Source organism: Mizuhopecten yessoensis, unplaced genomic scaffold (assembly GCF_002113885.1).
Source record: "Mizuhopecten yessoensis strain PY_sf001 unplaced genomic scaffold, ASM211388v2 scaffold10873, whole genome shotgun sequence".
Taxonomy (NCBI): domain Eukaryota; kingdom Metazoa; phylum Mollusca; class Bivalvia; order Pectinida; family Pectinidae; genus Mizuhopecten; species Mizuhopecten yessoensis.
Window position 1 is genome coordinate 88951 of NW_018408764.1, and position 18244 is coordinate 107194.

General features: G+C 38.4%; 2 protein-coding genes across 2 annotated transcripts in view; both read right to left on the minus strand.

The window, feature by feature from the left end:
* LOC110463192 (P2X purinoceptor 7-like) overlaps nt 1-533 on the minus strand; it is a 3556-nt gene extending 3023 nt beyond the window's left edge. Inside the window, exon 1 of the mRNA XM_021517584.1 lies at nt 522-533. Coding sequence (XP_021373259.1) covers nt 522-533 — 12 coding nt within the window. The remainder of the gene's footprint in view (nt 1-521) is intronic.
* Nucleotides 534-9792: 9259 nt separating this feature from the next.
* LOC110463193 lies at nt 9793-11604 on the minus strand. Its single transcript, XM_021517585.1, has one exon. It carries the CDS (start codon nt 11602-11604, stop codon nt 9793-9795), a length of 1812 nt encoding a protein of 603 aa, XP_021373260.1.
* Nucleotides 11605-18244: the final 6640 nt, after the last annotated feature.

Here is an 18244-nt window from a genome sequence, read left to right on the forward strand (position 1 = left end):
TTTTTTTATTTACCACAACATCTTCAAAATCAGGTAATTGGCAAAACATATATGCAGCATATACATATTTCTAAATTGTCTTATATAAAGATCATGTTGTTTACAAAAAGAAAACTTCCTAATCATCAGCTCAGTTTTGACCAAATTGGAAAATTATGATCATATAAGTCATGTACTTCCATTATTACGTAGTTCTTATATTGTTTGCTTCCTTATTATTTTCTAGATAGGGGCCTTAGTATTTTTTCTTGTTTTGTTGATGCCTTTTTTCCAATGGAAATATCGTCATAATTGATTAAATCCACCGACTTCAATAACCCCTTTCGGGGGCCCCCCGTTTTTCAACGACTACGACTGAAGTGTCTCAACTAACAATCTAGGCTTGCAACAGGCACCTTTTCCATTCAAAACGCATACCCACATATAAATGCATTGTAACATTCTAAACAGGTCGTCAAGAATATAATAAACATGCTTAAAGAGCGATTTTAAAATCGTAAACAAAACCACGTGTTTCTTACCTCGCTATCCATTTTTGTTGTGTTCCGAATTATCACGTGACTCGTTTTCAGAAACTTCTGTTGAATAGTCATCAGCAATGGCGCGTAGAACCAGCGGGACGATTCAAATTTACATTTATTATGAGGACAGATTTCTAGTGTTTGGTGGCAAGACGAATCGACAACTTTGGTTGGATATTCTAATTATGTATTGATTTAAAGGTATATCAATTTCTCTGTCAATCTGTGAAAATGCAAAAAAACGTTTCCGGCGTCATGTATCTCTTTAAACACATTGTTAAATGTATTCTTAATCGGTTACAGTTAAAATCTTAATTGTTCAATAAATACAATAATGTTATTCTTTACACAGCTGATTAAAGGTGTATCAATGTTTATATAGCAATATATTCTAACTGTGTTCACCTATGCCAGAGACGTATAACACATACACGTCTCTGCCTATGCGAAGCCCTACCCTACGTACGTACACATATATGGCACGGCGTATAGCTCAATATCTGTACATCGTATGAATTAAATTCACGATAACTCAATCATTTTTCAATAAATCAAATTAAAATTTGGTATAAAGGTGTATTATAGTTATAAGAATAACATATCCTCTGATGTCGCTTACTTAATCGATTAATTTTAGAGATACAGTTTGAAGACGCTTCTTCATATGCTGAGTTCTATTCACACACGTATGCCACGACGCCGATCGTAATAATAAATTAATCATAACTCGATCCTTTTTTATCGAGCTGAAATTTGGAATATATATTTATAAAAGCCTAACTAATAACATATCTTCTGATGTCGCTTACTTTAGCGGGTAATTGTAACGATATTATCTGGCGACGCTTTCTTCACTTTACATGCTAATACACACATGTGCCACGCTGCGATCGTAAAAATTCAATTCAGCATAACTCGGTCATTTTATCAAATATCAAATTAAAATTTGGTACAGAGGTGTATTATAGTCATATTAACAACATATCTTATGATGTCGCTTACTTTATTCAGTATTTTTTAAGATTCTTTCTGGCGACGCTTGTTGTCACTTGAAGACGCTTGTTGTCGGTTGAAGACGCTTTTAAGCGAGACCGTTTTGGACTGATGTTGAAAAATTCAGATCATGTATCTGGACTGTTTCTTGATTCTTGTCAACGATAACCCATGATTGTTCAATTTCAGAAAAAGTTTTGATTCTATAAGTAATTTGTTTTTCAAAATAGAACCCTAAACTCCCAGTGAAATTTCGTCCGTTTTTTGGCCATGATTACCATATCACAGCCCATGAAACTTGTTTGTATTAAAACTAGTTGAGGTGCCGACATCCTTGATATCCAGGAGTAGTGGTATTTTAAAAGTATTAAACGGTCCATGCAACAGTTTGTCGTCCATGCTAATGTCCATGCTAATGTTAAACCAATGGGGAAACACGTCCATGCTAAAACGGACGGTCCATGCTAATGTTAAAATGTAACGGCCCATGTAACCTTACCTGAATGACACGGTGATAAAGATGAAGCTGTGACAGAACGTGACATCTAGTGAAAAGACGAAGCCATGACACTAATGATCTGAACTTGAATGACACGGTGATACGAGCCGACTCTTAACAAAAAAAATACGTAAAATTATCAACACCGAATATACGAGAAAAACACCTAGGTGGTACGGCCACCGATGTGACATCTAGTGAAAAGACGAAGCCATGACATTATGATCTGAACTTAACGATACAATTTCAATTATATCCCCACCCAATATCAAGTCACGACATAAAATCTGCTTCAAAATTGACCTCTGTATATAGCCGATTGATGTGTCCAAAAACAGATCAGTTATAAACTTGAACCTGTACAGACTTGGAGTTATGGATAATGATGACTGCAGAAGCTTTATTAAGAAAGGGAAAAATAGTAAAATGCGCTGTTTTGTTATTGTCTTCGATACTGAAAGTGTTCACCTCAATATAAATATTAGTCATGATATCCAAAGTGACTCCATCAAAGAGATCGTGGATGTTAAAGAAACTCTACTTTCTAATGAACCATTAATTAGACATGGACCAGTAATTGTACATTCAGAGTTAAGAGATACGGATCGCATTCGCATGGAGAATAAAGGACTGTATTTGGATGTTTCGCTATCATTTGATAAAATACAGAGAGTGGTAGTGTTAAACCTAAGATTATTTGAAGAAGTGAAAATTATTATGTCATATGGTACCTTTAATATTGAATCAGATGAAAAAATCATTGGACCTTCCACTCTCCATAAAACAATGGTGTTTAAAAACTTTTAAATTTGCAATATCACGAAGACAATAACTCTGGAACTGTGCTGCAATCTTCATTTGACAATCTTTGGCAGACTTGACAGACGGACGGACGACTTTAATCCAGCCTGACATTATATGTCAGACAGTCCAAAGCCTGTAAAACCACAACTACCAATCGCCAAAGTTTTGGTTCACTGGTAAAATGTGATAAATGGAGATGGAAGTCGACAGACAGTTTTTTCTATTAAAGATTGACGTTACACCACAAAATCAACCATTAATTAAAACACAGTAAATTCCATCATTAATTACCAAAAGATATTTCATCAAATTGTTTACGAATCTTATAGGTTTTGAATTTGATCCATATATACTCGATATATAAAAACTTTATGTATCGTATAATAACCAATAACTTCACATGGTAAATAAAATAAACATATCGAAACCTTAGAAATACGTCATGTTTTTAACCGCTGCAGTAAAATATATGAAAGTGTCCATCTTTTTCTTCATGATGTGAGAAATGTTAAGGTATTACACTTCAATTTAAAAGACGACGAAACGTTTTAATGGTTCATTGATTAATATCGACATAAAATAAGCCTGTATTCAACGATAAAGTGGATACCTACTATCTGAGAGAGCATATGTATCGAACTAAGAGAGCAAAGTAGGTGGAGCAAATGTTAACAGGAGATGACGACTGAATCCTTCAGGAAAATTATCAAGTAACGATCGCATAGTACACCGTAAAGTTAGTAACAATGTCAAGAGCGTGAACATTTGCTACATCAACACGTTCACTATTCATCAGAAAGTAACATGTCAATAATTATGATTTAAAAGTGACTGAACCAAATTGTGGAAAACTGCGATTTCAGTAATTACTTCAAGCAAGCAAACCTTGTGTATTAATACATCACTGAGTGTTATTGTAAAACTTCTATAGACATGTTGCTTAGGTTTGAATTGTACAACTAAGAATAATAAGAAAAGATAGATTTCAAATTAAAACATTTATTTTAACGCATCACAATAAATGAAATAGACATACATTTCTCCCTGAGAATTGATCACATGTAAAATCACAATAAAATATACTTAAACATTGACAAATGACACATCACCAAAAAATGTAAACAACACACCGAGTATTGATTAGATGTAAACAATTATAACATTGAAAGCATACAGTCACGTTCACACAACTATCCGTCTACCCTTACACACACACACACACATTCACCTGAGTATTGATTGTAATTATCACAGTTAGACATATAAGAAATAGACATACAATGATATGATTTAAATTAAACACACCTGAGTAATGATTGTAATTATCACAGTTAGACATATAAGAAATAGACATACAATGATATGATTTAAATTAAACATTGGTGTAAAAATGATCATAATAATGGTACATCACAAAATGTAGACATCACACCGAGTATTGATTAAATATAAAAAAATATCGCATTGAAAGCATACACTCACACACCTACCCACAGACCATACCCATCCACCCTTACACATATGAAAGACACATGACAAAAAATAAACCAAAAAGAGACACACATTCCTGAATTTATATGCATAAAGTTCTTTTTAAGTGTTCTGGATGCTGGCACAACTCCTAACATCCCAAGCGGCTACGTAGGAAGTAGCGAGGACGCTCCTCAACTTCTACCTCCACTTCCACAACTTAAATATAGAAACAATCTCTTAAAAAAACTTTTAGAAACTTTTTTCCATTGTATTGGACGGTAAAAAAATTCTTATAAAAAACCATTATTACACATTCAAAACTGGTGAAGAAAAAAAATCAATATAAATTCTTACCTGGCGACCTCTCTGGGGAGGCTACTCTGAAGAGGAGGAGGAGGGGGGTAGTAATTCTGCCAGAGAATCTACAATTTAAATTATATCAAGTAATTAGTCAAAGAAATAAGAGCGAAAACAGAGAACTCTCTGATGACAATAATTGATTGTAACTATATGGAATAAATGATAAAAAGTTTATCTACATACCTTCAAACAAACCCCCCTCCTGCTCCATCTTCACCGTTATCACCTCTACAATAATAAGAATCCAAACATTATGTCTTTAAAATACAATTCATTGTGACTTCTCCAATGGTACAGTATTCCTCCGCTATGTAGACATTTAATACAAACTGAGAATTTTAATGTTTAGAATGGACATGAACTGTGAATATATGCATAAAAGTACCTTTTTGAATGGGGGTAGGACTGGTAGAGGCAGGAGTTGGGGAGGGTAAGTCCTCCATCTCTATTTCCTCTGCAATGTATATACATTACTAGAACTTCGAAAATAACAGAATAAGTCATAATGAAATGTGTATATTTAACGTTGATATCATTTACAACCTTACAGACATTCAAGTCTTCCCTCATCCGATAGATCTGACGGAGCTGGACCTGCCTCCTCCACCTAATGAGTAAGACTATAACTGGAAATGGATACATTTTTCTTACAAGGGGAAATTCGACTAAACGTATCATTTTTATTTTACTTCAACCATCTTCACACATTTGCAAAGATGCTAATGATGATTGATCTAAATGTAGTTATGATGAGAATATGAAGAAAATCATAATGTCTTATTTTAAAGAAAATGTCTTATTTCAAAGAAAATGTATAAGATTTTAAGAAATCATAAGTACCTAACAACAATGACAGTACCGCTGCAATTGTTAGCACCACCACCACAGAAATCTCCAAGGTGGTGGCCTCTGTGGAGACGGCTGCCTCGCTGGTGGTAGTGGAGGCCTCTGCAGTGGTAGCGGCAGCGGCGGCCTCTGTGGTGGTAACCTCTGTGGTGGCGGCCTCTCTGGTGGTAGTGGTGGTCTCTGCAGTGGTAGCACCAGCGGCAGCCTCTGTGGCGGTAACCTCTCTGGTGGAAGTGATGGCCTCTGCAGTGGTAGCGGCAGCAGCGGCCTCTGTGGCGGTGACCTCCGTGGTGGCGGCCTCTCTGGTGGTAGTGATGGCCTCTGTAGTGGTAGCGGCAGCGGTGGCCTCTGTGGCGGTGATCTCTGTAGTGGCGGCCTCTCTGGTGGTAGTGGTGGCCTTTGCAGTGGTAGCGGCAGCGGTGGCTTCTGTGGCGGTTACCTCAGTGGTGGCGGCCTCTCTGGTGGTAGTGGTGGCCTCCGCAGTGGTGGTGTTGGCGGCGACCTCTGTGGTGACATTCTCCTAAAGAACAGTAGTTAGATTGTTCTCAAAAGCCTTAGCCATTTCAGAATGATTTTATACCTAAGACACTTACTTGATATATATCAATAATTAAATGATAGTTGGTGTAATCTGTAACAACAGAGGTCGAGTAATATAAACCGCTTAGTATAAATTGATTGATCAAGTATTGACCTTAATAGATATGAAATATCTAATATGATATGAAATATCTATTTAGACAGTAATTGAAAAAAAAACTGGGGTACAGAATATAGGTGATTTGGAATATATATATATATATATCAGATTAAACTTTAAAAGAATACAAAGATTATACTTACACAGTCGACCACCTGCCCCTCCATCAGAGCGCAATCTGCCGCCTCCCGGGGATAGATGTGGATGGAAGGAGTGTAATATATACACTCCCCCAGGAGACGGTCACCGCTCCGCCATCCTTTGATGATGATGGCTGGCTGGTCGGGGGGTGGCGGGCCGCAGCAGATGGTGAACGTCATCTCCACCCCTCCGACCAGCCAATCTTCATCCATTCTGCAAGAGAACACATCTAAATTTGTGTCGTCCCTGTTGATGATACACATCCCTGTATCATCAACAGGGACGATAGAAACAGCAGTACGACTGTAGGCAGATACACCATGTTTGTTGTATTGACCTAGTCCAGCCACGGCTTTGCACGTGCGTTTTACGAATTAGCGCAAAAGGTCAGTCGGTCACCCGAAAGGTCAGCCCGGAAGCGTTCGGTTGAAATAATTTAAGAATAATGACTTCATCGATTGGGAAAAAACTAGTATCAATTGAAGTGATAGAATAGGTAAAAAAGATCATCTGACTAGTATAGAAGATATAAAAATATAGTTGTAAAATATCACTTGATTAGTTCCTTTGTATTTAAAGTAATAACTACATCGATTGAATAATTAGTATTAAGTGGAGGTGATAGATCAGGTACTGTCGTAGTATTACGCCATATTGGAGGTGATAAGCCAAGAGAGAGATAACTCGGGGTTAAACATTCAATATAAATATTACTCTTTGATGTGGGATTATGGATATAAAAATACGTCCACATTTATTCACAAGCTGTAGGTAATACACATAACTCTTATATCTACCTATTAATGAAAGTAATTTGAATGCTGACACCGTCTAATTTATCAATTCATTGTTATGCTTTTATTTTAATGATGCAAGAGTGTTGTGAGAAAAAATATCTTAAGTTTCCATAATTTTGCAAGTTCAGCAACGATGCCTAGTCAACCGGTTGAGGTATAGAATCGGGACACACCCAGAATTCATGTTTTTTTTTTTTTTTTACAAGACCAGCATCGACGCTCAGTCAGTTGAGGTATGTCACGTCTTAAAAAATTAATACACCTTCTGAAGAAAACTGACATGTTCAACATTCCATGAACTTTTTTCATTGGTTGTTCCGATTCTACCCCGTATCACACCTAAAGCGGCTATATAAAAAGCGCGCCAACACCGCTAACCGTTACTTTTAGCGCTAAAAATGGCTCAACAAAGTCTTTACGGGGTTATAGAAATGAAAGAGTTTGAAAAAGGAGGCAAAATAGAAAAAAATCTGGTTATGAGAGTCAATGCAACTTCTTTCCTGGAGTCAATGAGTATTTTATTCATATTAACAAGAAGGATAGGAAATACTATTTACCTCTAAGCTGGAGTGAGCTTGACGATTTGGGTCTGGAAAGTCTGAAGGAAAAGTTCCGGCAAAAGCTACACTTGTTGGTAAGTATCTTACTCTTATTATCGGTATTCTTATTATACGAGAACCAATATTGTATGTGTATAATCGTATTACACTTTCTTACAGGGCAATGGAGTGGTAGATGAACCTAACGCCAAATCGGCAAATGTGAGTATTTCAGTGTAAACAGAAAAAAAGATTCGGATTTCAAAATCGTAATTTTATCAATACAATATCATTTTTCATTCTTCATAGAGTAACGGTCCACGGGTTCACCCTTATCAGAGAACAACTCCTAAGCTGCAGTATCAGGACGAATTCGAACAGTACTTAGCAACACAGCAGTTCCAGTAAAGCTGGAGTTATTCCCCTTTGGACACTTCTTTTTAACTTCGTCGGACTGTATCTTATATATGTAACGTGTACCATTAAAACAATATTGATATGTCTTCACCTCAAAATATGTATCAAAAACGTCTCGCTAAATCTCTCATAGATATAAACGGAGATGTATTATTTAGAGATACATCGTATTATGCTACTAATCTATGTTTTATCAGTATTTTATTTGGCTGCCACGAGGTCGACATGTAGAGTTGTGATATTTCGTTATCTTGTAAAAGCCATAAAGAGGCGTTATCCGGAATTCAAAAACGAAAATGACTTCTTTATCGATAGTGTAGTAGAGTTAAAATATGGGAGAGTTCGTTCCCACATGAAAAGGTTGACGAGACATCGATATTACTGTAAAGTAGAAGCCATTTTTGGTACCTATGATGAGTCGGTGTTAGATTGTATATCGGAATGCAGAGAGAACTAAACGACTTGTGTTCGCTTTGAAATATCTTTTTATTAAGAAATAGAATGATGTCATACAAAACATAAGTGAAATGTATTAATAACCTGAAAATGTACACAATATTTTTATTTTTTTTTGCAAAATAATTACACTATAGTAATACGTGGTCTCTCATAATTCATATGAATTCTAAAACTTCGACGTTATATGATACGTCTCATACTTCAACTTTAAATATTCTTATTCAAACCTTGTTTTTTCCTTAAAAATTGATAATCAACATGTATTCTCCCTCTCTCTCTCTATATATACATTTTTGTTGAACTTATAACAATATTCAAGTTATTTTATCTGGCGCAACTTAAAAATTTCAAACATAAGATTAAGTATGCATGTATATGACGTCTCTAATACTTCGACTAACTTTATGTGACGTCTCTCTCATACTTGTATACTCTGTAACCTTTAAATGACACCTCTCATACTTTAGAATTACAATGCTGCATAAACTTTTAAGGATGTCTCTCATACTTCAGAATATATAATCATCATGTAACCTTTTACTGATGTCTCTCATACTTATATGTCATGTAACCTTTAAATGATGTCTCTCATACTTCGATCAACTTTAAATGATGCCTCTCATACTTCCTTTTTCTTAAACTTTGACATAAATGTGAACTTAAACGTTAAATATGAACTTTAAAACTTTTTAAAACTTAATTTTTGAATTCATTTTAACTTTAAAATTTTTGAATTCATTTCTAATTTTAACTTTAACTTTTTTTTTTTAAATTTATTTCTAATTCGAACTTCAAAAACTAAACACGATTTTGAAATGTAAAAATTAAATTGAAACTTTTTTTAAAATTAAACTGAACTTTATTTTTTCAATCATGAAGTTGGACTTTATTTCTTTTTCAACTTAATTAAACGGAACTTTATTTCTTTTCCAACATAATTAAACGGAACTTTATTTCTTTTTAAATATTAGATTAAAGCTTTATTTCTTTTTAAACTTAATTGAAATTGTTTTAATACTTTCGTTTTTAAATATAATCTTCTGAATATACAACATAAATGATTTTGTATTTAAACGGAACGCAACTTATAAGTTTTACGGTATTTTTTTCATGACGACTTCGGTCCGATATTTTAAATAAATATTTGTAAAACTACATTTCTGTTTTTTATTGCCATCCCATGGTGGAAATTATGTAATGACCGAATGAAAGCGTATCATACCGATTGGGTAAGACCCAGCGCTTATCGTCGAAGGAACACAGGCCCGATTTTGCACATTTTCGTTTTGTCGGCGAATAAACAGTCTCTGTACATTTCGTGCCTAAGATCACGTCTGATGGTCGCCTTTGCGATACCTTTAGCTACCTGTTTTTCTTTCATGTCGTTCCATAGGACTACCAGATTTTCTATTTCAGTTCTATTTCTCACGGCGTACACGTACGAATACATTTTGGCACGAAGTCCTACGAACTCTGCAATGGGCTCACTTCCCGTTTCGTCCTTAAAATATCCCGGTATCTTTTTGTTTCTTGTGTCTTGACAGCGATGGTCGATCGGATAATTGGACAGATCAAACAGATGTCTGTCCCGATACATGTCGTCATAGACGTCCGGACATTGGACGTGGTACAAAAGACTGTCCGTATCCGTCATGAGTAGCTTGATTCCATCTCCGTATTTCGGTTTTAGGTACTTGTAATAAAACTCGTACATGATACACTTGGACAGATCTAGAATGGTCTGTCCTACATATACTGGTTTGTTTAGTACGAGTTTGACTTGGTCGTTTTGAACGGCTACTAAATCTTCGTTAAAGATAGTAAACCTTTGAAATGAAGGTCTGGCCACGTACTTTTTGAGTTTCTTTTCCGTGTGTGCCAGCTTGATATCGACTCTGGAGCGCACGTTCTCCATCGTCTTACCGAACACGGCATTGTTCATGAGTTTAAAGAAATCTTTCTCGAACTCATTCGTACATGCCGCTCTTTTTGACGTGTTGAATTGTATGTACGGGCGTAACCAAGGTTTCTGTTTGAATTCTAGGATTCTGTAAATTTTGGTGACTTTGAGACCCAGTTTCACGTACAACAGCAAATTTCTGTAATTGCAGATGTATTTCGTCTTGTTTTCTAATGTGGGAATCAGTTTTTCTGTCGGAACGCGCCCGTATAATGTGTCACCAGTGTGTTTGGGGCTAGGATGTAAACTTTTCCACAGCTGTTTACTAGTTGGTGACAATTCATTGTCGGAGACTTTTTTGCGTTCCGGTGCGAGGGGGTAATCGGTATGGCTGTCGTGAAGTTCGTCTGGGTATTCCAGATCTACTTCGAGTACATATCCCAAGTCTCCGTCTTTGGAGACTTTGGTTATGTCAAATGTGTGTGGATTCTCCACCCACCGAAACCCGCCGACGGGTAACGACTCCGACATGGCCTTCCCGTACAAATTATTACAATCTGTGTACATGATGTACGAGTGTGGTTGGGAGAGGTCGTACGTTTCTGGAATGTAAGGATTGTTAGCTTGAGCGTATTTGTTTGATATCATGCTAACTCCACCTCTCACTCCGTTTTCAAATAAGAGATACATGTCTGGATCTCTGATGAGTTCTAACCTCACTCCCGTCATTTTTAAGGCTGCACTCCAAGCCAACCCTGGGCTGGTATAGAAGTGAGCCGCATCTAACCCATAATAATCGAGACACATGTTTCTGAAGTTCTCAAAGACATCGGCCAATAGTAGTACGTCCGTCTTGAGGTAGAGGTCGTGATACTGACCGAGGTCTCGAATGTTCAGTTTCTCCCATACGGATTGTGCATGCGCGTAATCAGCATCTGTCACGTCTGATCGACTCAGCGAACTGTAGAATTTCTCTTTTGAGGGGAGCTTTTGTTCTGAGAATCTATCGGCAGTGTCTACGTATTCGTAGGGATATATCCCTTTTCTTAGTAGTAATTTGGCGTCTGATTCGGTAAACTCCCTAGAGAAGTTATTGAATTTCGTCAAACCCTCTTTGGCAAGATTTTCTGTCAAAGTCTCTAGACTCTGAGACATGAATTGAAACGAATCTATGAATCTAATATCGCCAAGACTAAACGAAATGTACTTTTCTGTATTGTTTGGAATGCAGTTGATATTGCGGTCTTTAAATAGACCCACGCTTTCCGTCAGGATGTGAGCATCGAACCCCTTTAGGTTATGAAACACACAAGGTATGTGAGTGGGGTATTTATACTTCAAATTGCATTCGTTGTGAGCGGCGCCGCGAAATTTCCCACTCAAATGACAGTGATCTCGTACCACATTATTTTGTTCTGTAAAATGTTTACCACAGATATGGCACCGAGCACTCTCCATAAACGACTGCTCGTCCTGGAGACATGACTAGCGGTTCTGGGTGGCTTAAAACTTCTTTAATTCGTTTTTCTTCCTCTATGATACATTTCAAAAACGTTTTGCTAACGTCAGCCCCCCTGTAAATGACGGGTGGTTTGGTGTATCTATCTTCCATACACACGACTTGGTATCCAAACCCACAGGGTTTGAATTTTGTATTCTTAGTCGTGCTTGAAAGGTCTGGGTTGGGCTCACATGAGTCCATTTTCTCTACAAATGTTTCGAAATCGGCATAGATTACGAATGGCACTTTCATTTGTTTCTGAAAGTCTCCAAACGACAACAGAGCGTCGTCTTCACTGGGGAACTCTACTCTCTGTGTCTTGTGAGTGGAACACAGTTCCACGTGTTTGTTTAATAAAACACTACTCGTGAAACCTTGCAGGCAATGCTGGCAAAAATGTGTCAGATTATGCCCTTTTTTCGTTCTGCTCAAAAACATATTTAAATTGGGAATCAAACAGTAATGGGTTTTTACACCTTCTTGTAAAAAGAGCAGATTGACATGGTGACGGGACTGTTTCGTCTTGGTCACATGCATGGGATAGACGGTTTTGTCCTCGAGCCCAAACACGTTTACCGATACGTCGTTCTGTCTTTCAAACTTTTGTACTTGGGAGATGGAGACTGGATATTGGATACCTGTCATATCTAGTTCGCTTTCGTACTTCTCGTAATGGGAGACGCGTTCGGGTAAGGTATCGGCAGGATGGAGAGATGCCAAAACGGACCATAAGAAGCATTTTTCGTCACGATTACAGACATTTACTATTTTGTGACGTTTAAAAGTAGTCGGGGTCGGTATGTAGGAAGTGCCACTCAAAGGTGAGTAATTTGCAACGTGTATTTCTAATTTGATGATTTTCTTGAGTACCCATGCAGACCCCTTACGAACGAATTCCTCAATCGAGGCAAACATTTTCTGATAAGCTGCATTGATATCGTGTTCTAGACCAGAATCATTTGGCATCAATATGTATGCTTTACTCAAGAAATGTGGGGTGGTCTGGACTACATTACCTTCTCTAGTTTCCTTTTCCAATGAAACACGAATGTTAAGATACCACTTAATTCCGTTCAATCTCTCACACAACAGTTTTAAATGTTTCATCACTTCCGTTTTGGAGCTGGCAAAAAAAGTGAGTATGTCACTATTGTCACTGAAATGTGGATATATGTTTCTCACGTTAGCATTTCCTCCCAAGCTCACATCATCCGAATAGGTATGTTCTCCCGTTGGTTGGCCAGTACCGGAGGGGCCCGGCAGCGGCGACTGGACACCGGAGGGACCCGGCAGCGGCGACTGGACACCGGAAGGGCCCGGCAGTGGCGACTGGACACCGGAAGATGATGATGTTTTGGTTCTAAAATGATCAGGTAATCGGCTACCGGTGGGATTAGTATTAGGGAGATCTCCACCAGTCAATCCATGTTTGTTTTTAACGTGCATTTTCAAAGTATATTTTCTCGTAAAGGAGTTACCACACACGTGACATTTGTATGAACTTTGATTTTTGTGAGAATTCATGTGTCTCTGTAAGTTGCTTGGATCGTTTAATATCTTTCCACACACTTTACATGTCGATTGAAGATAGTGTCTATTCGCGTGCGCCTTTAGTTTCTTTTCGGTAAGACATTGTTTCCCACACACATCACAAGTCGTCACATTTTGTCTATCTCTGAGTACGTTATCTTCATTTCTTGGTTTTTTCTTTGGAGATAAATCGATAGAGTTCAATATCCGTTTCAAGTTCCTCGCTGTTTGTATGGCATTTCCGTCACCACATGACGCCGAATCGAGTAAATCGTCAAAAAATCGTGCTGCCATGTTGCTGGTCTGGTTTCATCAGAGTTCATATCTTGAATGACAGCCACTTACGTCTCATCTGTTTAAGGTTGCTCTCGAATTGAGGAGGCGTAGTCTTCACATACAGTTTTCCGCCTCGCTGACTCTTTGCTTTTCCGCGCATGCTTCGTCTGAGTGATGTGGCTCTATCTCCCTGATTGGTCGATTCTTTACTGGACTGTTCCCTGAACTGTTTCTTTGACTCATTCATCACATCTGACGTATCAGGTGGGTCGGTTTCATTCTTATCGGTATTCTTTGTTATTGCTACACTGGTCTTTTCTCCCGACTTCTTCATTGCAATGGGCGTCCTATCATCGGTTGGGATGACGTCATCTTCGATAGTGCTCATGTGGGTATTAGGTGAACCGTTCATTTTCTCTTGTTTAATGATGTCGTCGTATTTTGTCTTTGGTATCAACATCATTGCTCTATCCATGTTAAATAGTTTTTAAAGAATATGGGTAATATTTTACTCACTGCCAGTAGTCTTCGTCTTCTCTGACGTCTACTGACTTCTATGTCAGAACCGGCATCGTTGAGCCATTTCCCCGTCGATTGTAACATGTTCCTCAGAACGGAAATGGTAGTCTGACCACCGGTCGCTCCGTACTTGAGTTTTAAAGGGTTGCCACCCACCGGTATTCCGTCGACATAGAACCCTATAGATGTGACGTCATAAGGTTAGAAGAACCAAGGGTTCTGTTCATAGTCACCGGTGGTAGCGGTGGCGTTTACGAATCCAACTACCACCAGATTTGGTCTCATGCCTTGAATATATTATCGTATGTAAGTTTGTCGTCCCGGCAGGAATGGTCATCTGCTTAACCATGGTCTGCGTAAACGGGTATTTAGCATTGGTCACTTCTAAAGCTTGACTTTGTGCATAGATGACGGCTGGGTTGACCTTGACTTTGCTTACACGCAGTCGAATGTCGTCGAATACTACCTTGTAATCGGCAGATGTGGTGCCGGACAAGAGACACAAAATTGGTTTAGATCTGTAAAGTTTGATATTGACGTTGACTTGATTCAATAGATACATGTCCATCTTGAACAAATCGTGATAGAGCGGGCCGAACAGATCTACCACCTTCCCACCTTGAAACATCTGAGCCCTTTTTAGCAACGCTCCGTTTGAACCGGTTCTAGGACTGTGTTCGTCCATGTCTCCCTCATCATCCTTATCCCACATCTGAGTAGTCAATTGGGTCGTCTTTGCTTCTATACCATATTTCAGGAGACTCTGTATGTAGGCCTTGCAAGGGTAATGGTTGGTCGTAGATACGATGGTCTTCCCCTGTACGGTGACGTCCACTTGAGAAAATAAAGAAGGTAAGAACAAATTGACAGGTCCCACGTCTTCAGTAACAGCTATGGCGCTTCCGTCTGCTTTCGTTATTTTTACCTTGGCATATATCAAAGTGTTTCGAAAATCGATCAATTCCAATCCGTTCTGTCCACTGACGACGAATTCCACAACGGAATCGCTCGTAATCTGTGATATCGGTAACACGTCTTGATAGTAAAGGTTTTCTACGGCCGTCTGTGTTGGTGGAAGGTCAAACACGGCTAATTCTGACGGTTGTGCTTCTCTAAAAAAATCTTTGTTTAGCGCAGCCATTGTGATATTAGATTCCTTTTGGGTTTTTTTACCGATTTTCTGCTCACTTTACTCGCCTTCCGTTTTGCTTTACCTGTCTTCCTTTTACTCGCCTTCCGTGATGATTTAATTGTTTTTGGTTTCTTCAGGTGTGACCGTGAAGTGTGTACGCGTCGACGCTTTCTCGTAGACTGACGACGATGTGGACTTCGTTTCCTTTTCATCTCGGATTTAGCTTGTTCTACGGCTTGTTGAGTTGGAGAGACCATGCTTACGTTAACCTCTCGCGCAGGTAAAGATTTTTCTCCCTCTCTATCGGTTTTGTCTATTGGAATCATGAATTCGTTTGAATTCTGTGACACTCCTCCACCGAATTGCTTCACGTTACGTTTCGTATTGGTCGCATAGGCATTTTCCTTTCCACGTGCCACCTCTTGGTAATATTTTATCCATTTTCCCACGTTAGGAACGTACATCTTTGTAACATTCATGATAGAAAAGGATATTGTTTAAAGTGAAGCGTAATCGTCGCCTGATCTTTTAAGAATGAAGCCAGATCACCTTTATCCGTCTTTATGTAAAATTCTATGTCTCTCACTTCCGACTTTTTCACAGGTACGTAGTATGGAACGTCGAACGATTGGGACCAGTTGGCTACCTTGACGGTTCTGATGGGACGGAGAAGAGTTTCCTTTTCACCGTCGACGATGCTTTCGTCACACACGTCACTGTGTACGTATAAGTTCTGTCTCGTCTTTGTCCCAGTCGTACTTAACGTTATGTCCATCAACGCCACCTTCCAAGTTCCGTGCAGATTTAGTGGTGTTTGGAAGTGTGTGCCAAATTGGTAAGGTTTGTTTTTTGAAAAGTATTTCTCACTTCCGTCACTGTGGATGACCACGTAATGCGACATCTTAGACCTTGGTTATGTCACTGATGTCATTCTCTGCTATCCACTGGTTATATTTAGATGGCCACCCTTCAAATTTGACGAACCATTCGATCCGACCTGCTCTCTTACGTTTTTTTAATTTTTCTTCTATAAACCACAAGGCATTTTCGTCCTTGTCCACTCTCTGTAGTTCGGACTGATAAAAATTCCCCGTGATCGACTCGTTTAAAAAGTCGATCAATTGGTACTGCGGTATGCCTTGGCGTAAGAACCGTTTCTTAACCTTGAAGATTTCTGAAGACCATTGCTGTTGATAGGCTCTCGTAAACGGTTGCTTTAAGTGTGAGATTCTCACGAGACTTCCTATCTTAAATCTAAATTTTGGCTTCTTGACGGTTTTCTGTTTGGAAGACCTCGTGTGTTTATTTCTGAGGTACATGTAGGCAAACAGATCGGCTTCGTTTGTTTTGTTTACGTCTTTGGGGGGGTATACCGTTTAACGATCTATGAGGTGTGGCGTTGTAACTCTTGACGAAATCTTGCAATTTGTCTGCATATACATAAGTTCTGTACTTCGTGAAATATCTATACATCATGGTCTTTAACGTCCTGATGACACGCTCGACCATGGCGGCCTTCTTTTCGTTACGACTAGTAAAGTATTTAATGTCATTGTCTTTACAATATTGTCTCATCAGGTTCCCCGTAAATTCTTTGCCGGCGTCCGTAAAAAGACGTTTTTTTTTTTTGTGATATCGATTATCTTTTTAAATGCATCTAACACTTCTTTCGTCGTTTTGGTCTTTGTAGGTTGCACCCATAAGAAACGGCTGAATACGTCTATGACAACCAGAAGGAATCTGATACCGTCATTTTGTTTGGAGATATTCGATACGTCTGCAAGATCGGCCTGAAATTCTTCGTATGGACCGGAGACTTCCACTCGTGCTCTGTTGAAAGAACGCTTGACTGGTTTTTGTAAACTATAATCGTCCAGACTCTGTATATATCTTCTAATCTTATACAGACCTGGTGAAGTGATTCCACGAGATTTCAGTACTTGGTGAACTTTCGTCGGACTCAGAAATGCACCTCCGTTATTAAAATTGTAATATACTCTGTCTACAAGACGCTTCTCTTCCTCGGTCAACATATTAAATGAGACAAAACATGTATGTTCAATCTTTTATTACATTATTTACATTATTACATTATTTACAAACATTGTTTCATAGTAAGTTTTTTTTACATTGTTTTGTGGAACCAGTCTTCTACGCGATTCATGGATTGAACCATTTTATGGATGCAGTCTTTCCATTTTTCTGTTTTGAGTTCGTTCATTCTCCATTCGGCATTACACAACCGCGATATGAAGGCGTTTCTGAAGCTTCTTTCTATGTTAAATCGAACAGTTTCTCTGATAAAGTCTCTAATCACTCTGATGTCATCTACATGAATAAAAGCATCTTTAATGCCACATTGTCTTTCACTCATGATTTCACGGACATGGTTTGCATATGTCAGGTGTAATAAGTTCCCCATTCTGACGACTTCTGACGATTTCATTTCACTTTCCATGCTAGCAGCCTGGAGGGTAAGGTAAGACAGAATGACGATCACTGCACTCGACAGAAAAGTTTTTATTCAGTGTTATTCCACAGTTATAACAGGTAATGTAATCACACACCTTCGTAAAAAAATCCGTCACAAGCTAGCTGGTATGGAGTCTGACGAAGTTTACGGTTCCGTTCATAAAACGATATCAGTCGATTGACACAGCTCTCCATATGCGGGTATACTGGACGAGTGATAACAGTGTCCATCTGTAAGTAGAATGAATAATCACGTTACTGATATTCTCCACGTGATGTTACTTGTTTGACTAAAACCATTACAACCAAGTGTCTTTCGGATGCTCTTCTAATATGTGTTTCACTAGTCGTTTCTCACCTCTGTC